General features: G+C 40.9%; 3 protein-coding genes across 3 annotated transcripts; 2 read left to right on the top strand and 1 right to left on the bottom strand.

Annotated features, from left to right (window-relative positions):
* Nucleotides 1-1,012: 1,012 nt before the first annotated feature.
* Nucleotides 1,013-3,387, bottom strand: Pdp (pyruvate dehydrogenase [acetyl-transferring]-phosphatase 1-like protein, mitochondrial). Its single transcript, XM_002058063.4, has 4 exons — nucleotides 2,941-3,387; nucleotides 2,357-2,858; nucleotides 1,488-2,055; nucleotides 1,013-1,408 (listed from the first exon to the last, which is right to left on the bottom strand). The coding sequence occupies exons 1-4, from the start codon at nucleotides 3,052-3,054 to the stop codon at nucleotides 1,156-1,158; spliced, it is 1,437 nt and encodes a 478-aa protein (XP_002058099.1). The 5' UTR covers nucleotides 3,055-3,387; the 3' UTR covers nucleotides 1,013-1,155.
* A 267-nt stretch (nucleotides 3,388-3,654) lies between these two features.
* On the top strand, nucleotides 3,655-5,083 carry Rab39 (RAS oncogene family member Rab39). The gene is made up of 2 exons (XM_002058064.4): nucleotides 3,655-4,113; nucleotides 4,507-5,083. Exons 1-2 carry the CDS (start codon nucleotides 4,006-4,008, stop codon nucleotides 5,053-5,055), a joined length of 657 nt encoding a protein of 218 aa, XP_002058100.1. The 5' UTR covers nucleotides 3,655-4,005; the 3' UTR covers nucleotides 5,056-5,083.
* Nucleotides 5,084-6,047: 964 nt separating this feature from the next.
* Nucleotides 6,048-10,293, top strand: Tom40 (Translocase of outer membrane 40). The gene is made up of 4 exons (XM_002058065.4): nucleotides 6,048-6,388; nucleotides 6,916-7,178; nucleotides 7,245-7,662; nucleotides 8,516-10,293. The coding sequence occupies exons 1-4, from the start codon at nucleotides 6,178-6,180 to the stop codon at nucleotides 8,653-8,655; spliced, it is 1,032 nt and encodes a 343-aa protein (XP_002058101.1). The 5' UTR covers nucleotides 6,048-6,177; the 3' UTR covers nucleotides 8,656-10,293.
* Nucleotides 10,294-11,189: the final 896 nt, after the last annotated feature.

Below are 11,189 nucleotides of genomic sequence, written 5' to 3'. Positions count from 1 at the left end.
CAATTCTCGAAACAAACTGTTCAAATTGTAAACAAAAAACAAATAACAAACAACAACAACAACAACAACAACAACAAGGAAAAAGTCGCGATATTCATTTACCTCTTCCAACCCGATCCAATTGCACGCGTGCGAGCCAAGCGGCAGCATCTCTTCTTCTCGCTCTCTCTCTCTCAAAAGCCGTTTACGTCGTCGCCTAACAGCGCGCACATCTGTTAATAACAGCGCGTCACTGTAGCATAACATAAACATAACATGCAACTTTATGTTATGAAACAAAGGGGATTTTGTGACTTTAAAGTAAATATATATATACCTGATCAGCTTGAACAAACGTAGTTATGAACACGTATATATATAGGTATTATCATGATCATGATTTAGCAGAGAAAAACCTTTATCCTTTTCAAGATATCCCCAAAAAAAACTGCACATTAAAGAGTTTTTTTTGTCACTGGTTTACTTTTTCATATAGATTTATAGAGAGAATCTCTTCAAATCTTCATTAACTAAACATTGACAAAAGGCATATAAAATTTGAACTACAAATAACTTTCAATACCAACAGTTTTTCTTTTAATTAAAGCCCGATAGATTTTGAGAAATTCAATCTTTTAACTGTTTAAAAGGCAAAATAAAATATTTTCATTCAGTTTGCCGATGAAAATTACAAATTTAACATAATTTTTGATTGTGTTTTGAGCTGCATTCAAAATTTGACTTATGCTAAAAATATCACTTGGTCAATTTGCAAGTTTTCTGTTTTGAGACTAGTTTTTTTTTTCTTTTCTTTTTTTTTTTTAGATTATCTTTGATATTTATTTGCGTTTAGCCTGCGATTGGCTCTCGTCCCGGCACAGGATAAGCAGTTAACAACAACAACAGCAACAACAACAACAATCGAGGCTTGGATGTGGTTGTGGGCTCTGAGAATTGTATAAATTTGTAAACAAAACTTAAACGAAACAACTTAGGCTAGACTTTAGCGCTGGCCAATAAATACACAGACACATACGCATGCATAACTCTATGTAAATATATATATATGTACACATATATCTATATAGATCGCATTATGTGCCGGTTGTCTGAAGGCTGGGTTCAGGTTCATGTTCGTATGTGGACTGACTCGAATAGGCCTGATTTAGACGCAGATCACGCTGCCGGCGGCTGCGTCGTCTGCGGCGGCTTGGGCAGCGTTTCGCCCTTGAGCCGCGCTATGAACTCCGAGTTGAAGTAGATGACGGTGATGGTGATATCGTCGCGGTACAGGCGCACCACGTCCTGCGGCAGCGACAAATAATACGAGATCTTCGAGTGCTCAATGCCATAGTCTGTGGCGCCCAGAGCATGGCGTATCAGATGCGTGGCCGCGTTCTGATCGATCGGCTTGCGTGTGAGACCAGCTCTGTGCAAAAAAAAAAAAAAAAAGATGCCCACAGACGCATTAAAACGGATTTGCCGTTGCGGTAAACGCATTTACTTACTTGCGCTCGGCTAGCCGCTCGGAGATCTGCTGCAGCGTTACATTGCCGGGCGGCAGGCGCATCGGTTCCATTGTTTTTTTCGAGTTAATGTGCTCGCCCACAAGGCTGACAACCTCGCTGGGCGTTAGGAAATCCCAGAGGCCGTCGCTGGCAATGACTAGAAACTTATCGTTCGCGCACAGCTCGTGCTGCTGCACATCCGGCCGGGCGGTCAGGTACGGTGGCGTATAATAATTTGGCGGCAACACCTGCTCCCCGAACATGGGCACCACCTTCTGCTGCAGCGTCTCCACGGGCCATTTGTAGCGATAGTCGCCGAAGGCACGCAACGGCGCCAGCTGGCTGAGCAGCCGGCCATTACGTATTACAGTTTCGCGCTCCTCGCGCGGATGTTCGCCGAGTATGCGGCTCACCTCTTGCATGTTCTCCACATTGTGCTCGATGTTCAGCTTTTTGGGATGCCATTGATTCGTCTGCGGATCCAGCACGCCCAGCACGGCGCCACAGTCCCCAGTGCTGGCCACATGCAGCTGCAGCCCCTCCAAGTGCACCAGGCAGGCAACGGCGCCTGTCAGCAGAAAGAACAAAAAAAAAAAAAAAAACAGCTGAATTTAGAGCGTGTCGAGTTGGGCAGGCGTTTAAATTTAACTGGCGGTTAAATATTTTGCTTATCCCAATGTCAATTCAATTAACTGCCAGTTAAATGCGTGATGGCAACGCTAAATGACATTTTGCCAGGCTCCACTTTAACGTGCGGATTAACTTTAACTGGAGACTTGCGATCAATCGTTTGTTGGTGTTGCCAGATTGTTTCAAATAAATAAATTCCAACTAGGAAAATGAAATGCTTTCTAGAAGCTGTAGCTCACCTGATAGCGCCACGCCCATGGTGCGCGCATCATTGTTGTCCAACGCCTCCTGGGCCAAATCCTCATCCAGCTGAAGAAAGGCGTGCTCCAGCTCGCTGGCCACATCCCGTTGCGGCACCTCGGCCAAACGCTTGATATACTGCTGAAAGCTGCGCTCATAGATGGGCCGTATCTCGCTGACAAAGTCGACCTTGTCGTTGTGGCACTTGAGAAAGGACTGGCTGTCGCAGCCCTGTTTCAGCTGCTGCTTGAGCACCTGGCGCGGCAGCGTGCCGGCCGATATGTAGCGCAGCAGGCGTTTGGAGACCACCTGGCCGCAGGCGGCGCCCGCATGCCCATCGAAGACGCCGCATATGAAGCCGTTGCGGAACATGAGGCTGGCCTCGGTGCGTGAATCCTCGCAGGGTGAATTGGAGCCGAGCTGATTTGTTTCATAGCTGCGTATGATGCCGTCCAGCGGGAAATTGTAAACAAACTCGTTCTCCTTCAGCGCAATATTCACCTGCAACAATAACAACAACAACAACAAGAAGAACAACAACAGTTAGCTGGATCGATACCCGCGCAGATGCATCGATACTTACATCGTAGGGACTCAGTTGGGGCAGTTGGGGCAGCAGCCGCAGGGCATTGAGACTGAAATCACGCACATTGCTGCGCACATAGCCAACGGCGTCGTGCAGCGCAAACCTTAACATCTATATATATATAGATATATATATGTGTGTGTGTGTATGCGAGTTATTTAGCGGCAGCGCCACAAAATCTTGCGTCTTTTTAATAATTTTCGGCGCACACGCTGGGCTCGTTTGCCTGGCGAATGGACGTTAACAGTTATGCAGTTAACAGTTAACGTTTGGCAATTATTCGTGCGCCGTTGCGCGTCTGTTGTTGATTGTGTATGCGCCTAACTTGTTTGTTGTTGTTGTTCTCTGTCTGTTATTGTACATTTGTGCAGTGCAAAAGTGAAAACAATATAAAAATAAAGCCGAAATAAAACGAACTAATGTCAAATGTGACAGTTAGTGATGACAATTGAATAACGAAACATGCATATTTGAATATCGATACTATCAATAATAATGCAAGTCGACTGTTATAAATGGCTAAATATTTGTGGACAGCGGCGCAAAGGTGAGTAGCTCAAAATGCGTGTAAAGTGCTTGGTTTCATGCATATTCCTTAATATGTATGTTAAAACGATGCCAAATTTAAATTGGTAGCGTTGCCACTCACTACTTGAGTACTTGCATATGCATTGTACTCGTTTGCCAGCCCTGAAGCCAGCCCACACACACACACATACAAAAATTGACGTGCGTTAGAAAAAAAAAACAAACACAACTGAGCAGCTGAGTTACTTTAAATTCAATAAACAAAACGGCTGCAGTTTATTTATACTTTGCTCTTCGCTCAGATTGTGAAAAATCAAATCAGCAGCACCTTGTCGCAAATAATCGAGTGTGCTTTTTGAAAGACAGAAGCGCGTTTAACGAGAACAAAAAAGGACTCGAAGCGAATTTGCGTATTAACGCAAAATAACAACAAACGAGAACGGGGCAAAGGGGCCACGCTCTGAAGCTCTTGGAGAGGGGACGAAGGAGCACTACAACAACAACAACAACAACAACAACATACACACACACACAATGGTTGAGCCTATTTTTGATTATCAATTTCGCTTAATACTCATCGGCGACAGCACCGTGGGCAAAAGTTCGCTGCTGAAATTCTTTACAGATGGAAAATTTGCGGAGGTATGCGTTTAATTGTAATCTGAATATGTGTATCAATAGTGCGCAATAATAACAATTACATAATTAAGTGGCTAAAATGGCGAAAAATGATTAATAAAGACAAAGTGTCTGTTGCAGCCGCAGCCTCTCTAAGTGTGTGTGCGTGTGAGTAAGGCTGTGTCGTGTGTGTGTGTGCGTGTGTGTGTGTTTTCTTACTGATAATGCAAGCGCAGCAGCAGCAGCAGCAACAACAACAACGACGACGACAGAAAGTGTGGCAACCTTGGACTGCGCGCGCATATTTTTGAATTTGTGCTAAAAAGCCTTTTCTTGTCGATGATCTACATTCTTTTGATTTCATTTGTTTTGTCTTGTTGATAAACACGATTTTGATTAATATTTGCATTTTTGCAGCTATCTGATCCCACAGTGGGCGTTGACTTTTTCGCCCGCCTCATCGAAATGAAGGACGGCAAACAGATCAAACTGCAGCTGTGGGACACGGCCGGACAGGAGCGTTTCCGTTCAATAACAAAGTCCTACTATCGCAATTCGGTTGGCGTGCTGCTCGTCTATGATATATCGAATCATGCCAGCTTCGAGCATATACCCCTCTGGATGATGGAGGCGCAGCGTCACATCGAGCCGCATCGGCCGGTGTTCGCATTGGTCGGCTGTAAGCTGGATCTGGTGAATGCGGGCGGGCATCGTGAGGTGTCCACCGAGGAGGCGCAAACATTTGCCAAACAGCATGGCCTGCATTTTGTGGAGACATCGGCGCGCACCGGCGCCAACGTTGAGGAGGCTTTCCGCATGGTCACACAGGAGGTCTATGCCCGTATACGTTCCGGCGAATACAAGGCCGAGGATGGCTGGGATGGCATCAAGTCGGGCTTTGCGCGGCCCAATAGTCTGGACTTTAATCTGGTTATGGCTGAGCCCGAGAAATCCTCCTGCTGTTGATTAAATTAAACCGAATGCGAGTGTTTAATTTGATTTGTTTTGTTTCCAATTTTCCAGACATATACATTATATGTGTATATACATATATTTTTTATTTAATTTTTTTTTTTTTTTTTTTTTTGTAATCGGAATTTTAATTGATCGTGCACCAAGTTGATCTTTGACCTCATATAAAGTGCATTGATTGGCGATTTGTAACATTTTTTTGTTGACTCGTTTTTAATAACGCACCAAAAATAACTAAAGTAATAGAAATCAAAATAAGGAAGTGCAAGCGTATTGCGGTTACTTTTAGTTTCGTTCTTAAGTTAATCCAAATATTGCATCGTTGACGATGACCATTCGGCCGATTAGATGACTCATTTAAGTACAATATGTTATTTGCCTTTAATTCGAAACCAAACAAATTCTTACCGAAAGCGAAATAACAGCCAAGCGTCATTCACAAAACTCTTTTTCTGATTAAAAACTTTTTCAGCTTTATACGTAGCAGAGATTTGTGCTCTACTAATTAACTTATACAAGAAATACTTATATATATAGATATATATATATATATAGATATACATATATAAAAAGCAAGGTTGCATATACTTGAACTTGAAATATAAACGTTTTTATTGATTAATCAGCTCTTTTATTTATTAATAACTTTTGAATACGGCAAACATTTTAAAGTTGCCGCCCAATTGCGCGCAGTCTGGCAACGCGCTTGCCCTGACCAGCTGTATTACAGTGGCAGCTCAGCTGTTAATGCCTGGGTATCGAGTACTTTTTGGTTCGGTAGTTGCTTTAGCAATTTTTATGCACAATTTGCATTATTTTTTTAAAATATTGAATTAATTATAAGTTTATAAACACTCAACCAATAAGTGCTACAGAAATTTGATATTCAAAAACAACGTTGGCCTTGTGGCAAGTGCTAAATATCGATGCCAGTTCAGCTATCGATATACATATTACTATCGAGTTTGCTGTCAAAAAAGCAGTCTTTTTTTTTTGTAGAGTGTCTAACACACAGATACTCCAGATTAGCGCGTGCCACTTTTAATTTCGACGGCCACACACAAAAAAAAAAAAATATCACACACACAATAAACTTGTACTGACAAAATAACCAATATGGGTAACGTGCTAGCGGCATCATCCGGCCTCGATACAACGGCGGCGCGCAGCAACAGTGTGGCTGCCAGCCTGGGTTTGCCGGAACCAGCCGCAATTCCAACAGAGCCCACACCATCGGCAACGATTGCCGCCGATGCCAGCGTTGCGGCCAAGGACCATCAATTGGAAAATCCCGGCACCGTTGAGGAGTTGCATAAAAAATGCAAAGGTATGCAATGTCATTCAGTAAATTCAATACACAATTGCAAATGTTTCGCACTGATGACATAACCTACAACCATGTGAATGGGGCGGGGGGGGGGGGGGGGGGGGGGGGCTGCGCTCGTACAGCGAGCCCCCGTACGTGTGCTTGTGAGTGCGTGCGCCTGTATGCGTGTGTGCGTGCGTGTGCGTTGGGTTCTGATTATGTATTATCAGTGCATATACAGTGAAAGCTCCCATAACCGGACGCGCACACCTTTGCGTTGGTCTGATAGCTGTCCGCTTATGAGAGAGACATGCATTCCTTAACATTACAAACAGTTTCTTTGAGTCGCACAAATAGTAAACAATTAGGTAAAAGTGTATAATTATCAATTACAATTTCATAATATTGCAATAATATATGACAAGCTGACATCCAGGCAGTAAGCCGGTTCGAACCGTTATCTGTATCTGCCGCTTGTTTCCATATGGATGGGACAATTGTGATTCTTCACTAATCGACTGCCCCCTCCCTACTTTATTCCCGAGCAGATGTGCAGGCCATCACGTTCGAGGGCGCCAAGATCATGCTGAACAAGGGGCTGAGCAATCATTTTCAGGTATCGCACACGATCAACATGAGCACCACAGTGCCCAGTGGTTATCGCTTTGGTGCCACCTACGTGGGCACCAAACAGTACAGCCCCACCGAGGCGTTTCCCGTGCTGCTGGGCGACATTGATCCATCGGGCAATCTGAATGCGAATGTTATACATCAGTTCTCGTCGCGTTTACGCTGCAAATTCGCCTCCCAGGTATGTGGCATGTGCAACATATGCAACGACTTTTCATTTTGCATTTGCTAATTGTTTCTCTTACAGATTCAGGAGTCCAAAATGATGGCCACACAGCTGAGCACAGACTATCGGGGCAATGATTTTACCGCCTCGATAACGCTGGGCAATCCCAGCATATTTACCAATTCCGGCGTTGTTGTTGGCCAATATCTACAGTCGGTTACGCAGCGCATGGCCCTCGGCGCCGAGGTGGCCTATCAGTATGGCCCCAATGTGCCCGGTCGCCAGATTGCGATTGTCTCCGCCCTGGGCCGCTATTCAAATGGCGACTCCATTTGGTCCGGCACCCTCGGTCCAAGCGGTCTGCACTTGTGCTACTATCAGAAGGCCAGCGAGCAGCTGCAAATTGGCGTCGAGGTGGAAACAAGTCTTCGCATGCAGGAGTCCGTTGCGACCATAGCCTATCAAATTGATTTGCCCAAGGCGGATTTGGTGTTCAGAGGTTAGACATTTCAAATCCCATAGCTGCCATATCAAAAACTATTCTCACTGACGAACTGACGCGCTCTAGAAGCTAGACAAGATTTACTGTAGTTACGTGTTTCTTGCACAATTCACGCGCAATAGCGGAAAATTAGCGGAAACACTTTTTATAAGAGTATTTGCTAGACCTTCAATCATTTTCAAAGATCTACGCTCGAGATGTGTTTCACACTTTTCACAAATTCCACGCCTCTTGGCGCAAAAGTGTAAAAAAAAAGTTTTTCATTTTTAGCTTTAAGTTCACTTTTTGTTTTTTGTTTTCCATTGATATTCCAATTCGTTTTCCTTGCTCTAGCTAGACATTTATTTACTTTTCGTACAGTTTCTGTGAGCCAAACTTTCAATTCACGCCAACTGGCGGAAAATGCGCGAAAACTTGTTGCATGCAAATTAAGTTCGTGTCTGAAGAACTTTTCGGTTTTCCGGCTCTCTTAAGCAAACTTGACAAATGCAAATGCTTTATATATATATATATAAGCTAGATCTTATTAATATCGGAGTACTATATCGAATAATTGATTCTATGGAAAGAATCGCTTGTAGAATAAGTTTTTATAAGGCAAACCTTGAGGTTTGTTTACAAAGTGTGTGCGTCAAACTGTGCAATTGCGAGCTTCACACTTTGCAAAAAGTATTTTGGACTTTGGCGTGTTTTTCGCAGAGAAATTCTTTTGACACAGAACGACATTAAATGAAAGTGAAGTGAAACAGACTCCAACATTTGGGTATTAGGAGAAGAAGACATGGCTAAGTTTGATTTTTGTTAAATTTGATTTATATGCACACATTATAATATATTCAATTTGTTGCAGGCTCCATCGACTCAAATTGGCATATTTCGGGCGTGCTGGAAAAGCGCCTGCAGCCGCTGCCCTTCTCCTTTGCGCTGAGCGGACGCATGAATCATGTGAAGAATAACTTTAAGCTTGGCTGCGGACTGATGATTGGTTAAGCCTCAACACAACAACAACACAACACAACAACCACAACAACAACAACAACAACAACAAGAATAGCAACAACAGCACCAGCAACAAAATCTACAATAACAACAACAGCAACAAGAAACAGTAACAGAATCAGAGAAATTCAGATATGCAGATCGTAGACATGGAATTATCAACAAAATCATTATTGTAGTCGTTTATCACACACACACACATACACCTCATACACACACACACACACACACACACAACTGCAGCAAGCATAGCATGTATATATATATATATATATATATATATATATGCATTTGTTCAATTTGTTTTTATTCCGAAAAGGTTTTTGATAATTTGACACTCAAAACTGAAATTGCAATCGTCAAAAAAAAAATTTGTGCTAAATTCCAAAAAGAAAACAACAAAACAACAAATGCCACAACAATTCAACAACCAACAACCAACAACAACAACGACAATGAACAACAACAACAACTGGCAGCAGGCAATAATAGAAACAAAAAATCAGCAAGTAAATATTCCTTTGTACACAAAAAGCGGGGAGCATAAGCTGCAAAACAAGCACGTTGTTAAATGTAAAATACACAATCAGCTGTATTTGGTATTAGTTTACACAATAATAATATAATAATAAATAATAAAAAAAAAAAAACAAAATAATAGCAACAACTATGATAATAAACCAAACACAAGGAAAATTAGTCAAAGCTGAGCCAATATTTTGTTGAAGTCACATTTCAAATGCTGTCTGTACATATATCTATCCATCTATCTATATATATATATATATATATATATATATACATATATCATAATATATCATGTGTATCATCTGAACCAGATTGCCTGCCCTGCCCCCTCCACACACATACACACACACACACACACATACGCACACACACGCTCACGCAGAGAATTCCAAATATCACAAATGCCAGTTATCATTTTGTACACCTAAGTTGTTTTCCTAATTAGCCATATTTTGAGCGCATTTCGTGTTGAGACATTTTTTTCCCAGTGCAGCAGCGCTCAAGCAATGAGTAGAGCTACCAACGAGTAGCTTTTAATTTCAGCGAGTAAATTGAAATTGTTTTAAAAGCGCACTTTAAAAATATATATCTATTTAAAAGCAAAATCAAAATAAAACCCAAACTGCTTTAAGTTTATAATTTGTCAAGTAACGAGTAAAGCTTACAATAAGCTGACCTGCCAGCACTTAGTCACTCGCTGGAAAAAATGTGTTAGAAATATGCTTAAAGATATGTTGAAACTTATTTAAAAAAAAAAAAAACCCAAAAGCTTTAAGTATATATTTTTTAAAGTAACGAGTAAAGCTTCCAAGGAGCAGCTCTGCACATGCTAAAAACTACTCGCTCGAAAAATGTGTTAAAAATGAGCTAACAAATATGTTGAAACTTTTTTTAATAATAAATTAAAACTAACACCCAAACAGCCTTAAGTTTATAAAAATGTTAATTAACGAGTAGCTCTGCACACACTTGAAGCCACTCGCTGGAAAATAATGTCAAAAATGGGCGAACATTTTGAAAAATATTAAAAAAAAAAAAAAACAATCTTATAATAAAAACCCCAGCTGCTTTAAGTTTAATGTTTATAAAGTAACGAGAAAAGCTTCCAAGCAGCAGCTCTGCAAACGCCTAAAACTATTCGCTGGAAAAAATGTGTTAACATTTTTAAAAAAGATATGTTAAAACCTATTTTAAAAACAAATGAAAACAAAAACCCCATAAACAAAACAGCTTTAAGTTAATAAAAATGTAAAGTAACGAGTAAAGTCTTCAACGAGTAGCTGTGCAAACACTTGAGGCCACTCGCTGGAAAAGAAAACGTGTTGAAAAAGGGGCTAAAAAATATTTTGAAAAATATTTCAAAATAAAAGTAAAACACGCTGCTTTAAGTTTATAATTTATATAAATACAAATTAGTTTCTAGTTGCGGCTGACAGGCAAATTTCGTTGAAAATATGTACAATTATTTAATTGTTTTCTTGCAGACGTCACACAAAAAGCTGTGCGAAAACCAAACAACTAAAAGAAAACACAACAAATAAAAAAGAAAAAGAAAAAACAAAAATTAATATTTATTAGTAAATATATAATTAAATGTAAATGTACATAGATTTACCTACCTACCTCTCTCTCGCTCGCTCGCTTTCTCTCTCTCTCTCTCTGTTGCTTTCGCACACTGCTTTGCAGTGCTGCTCAAACTGCAGACAGTCAAGCCAAACTGTAAATTTGTAAACTTGGTGCATATTGCTATCTCCCTTGCGCACGCTGCTCAAACTGTAATGCCATGAGCCAATTACAGTGCTGTCCAAACTGCAGCCAAATTGAAAATTTAACGTAAAAGAGCAATTGTATTTACTTGAAAATTCAAATTCACTTTTATTTATCTATTTTTTTTTTTTGTCTTATGTGCAGCTCAAATTGTCATTGAGTAAAAAATCAAAAGAGCAAACATAAAATGAGAAAACAATTAAAATAATTTTTAAACATGCTCGTGCGTT

This window comes from Drosophila virilis, chromosome X, assembly GCF_030788295.1.
Source record: "Drosophila virilis strain 15010-1051.87 chromosome X, Dvir_AGI_RSII-ME, whole genome shotgun sequence".
NCBI classification, from domain to species: domain Eukaryota; kingdom Metazoa; phylum Arthropoda; class Insecta; order Diptera; family Drosophilidae; genus Drosophila; species Drosophila virilis.
This window is presented reverse-complemented; position numbering and strand designations above follow the sequence as displayed.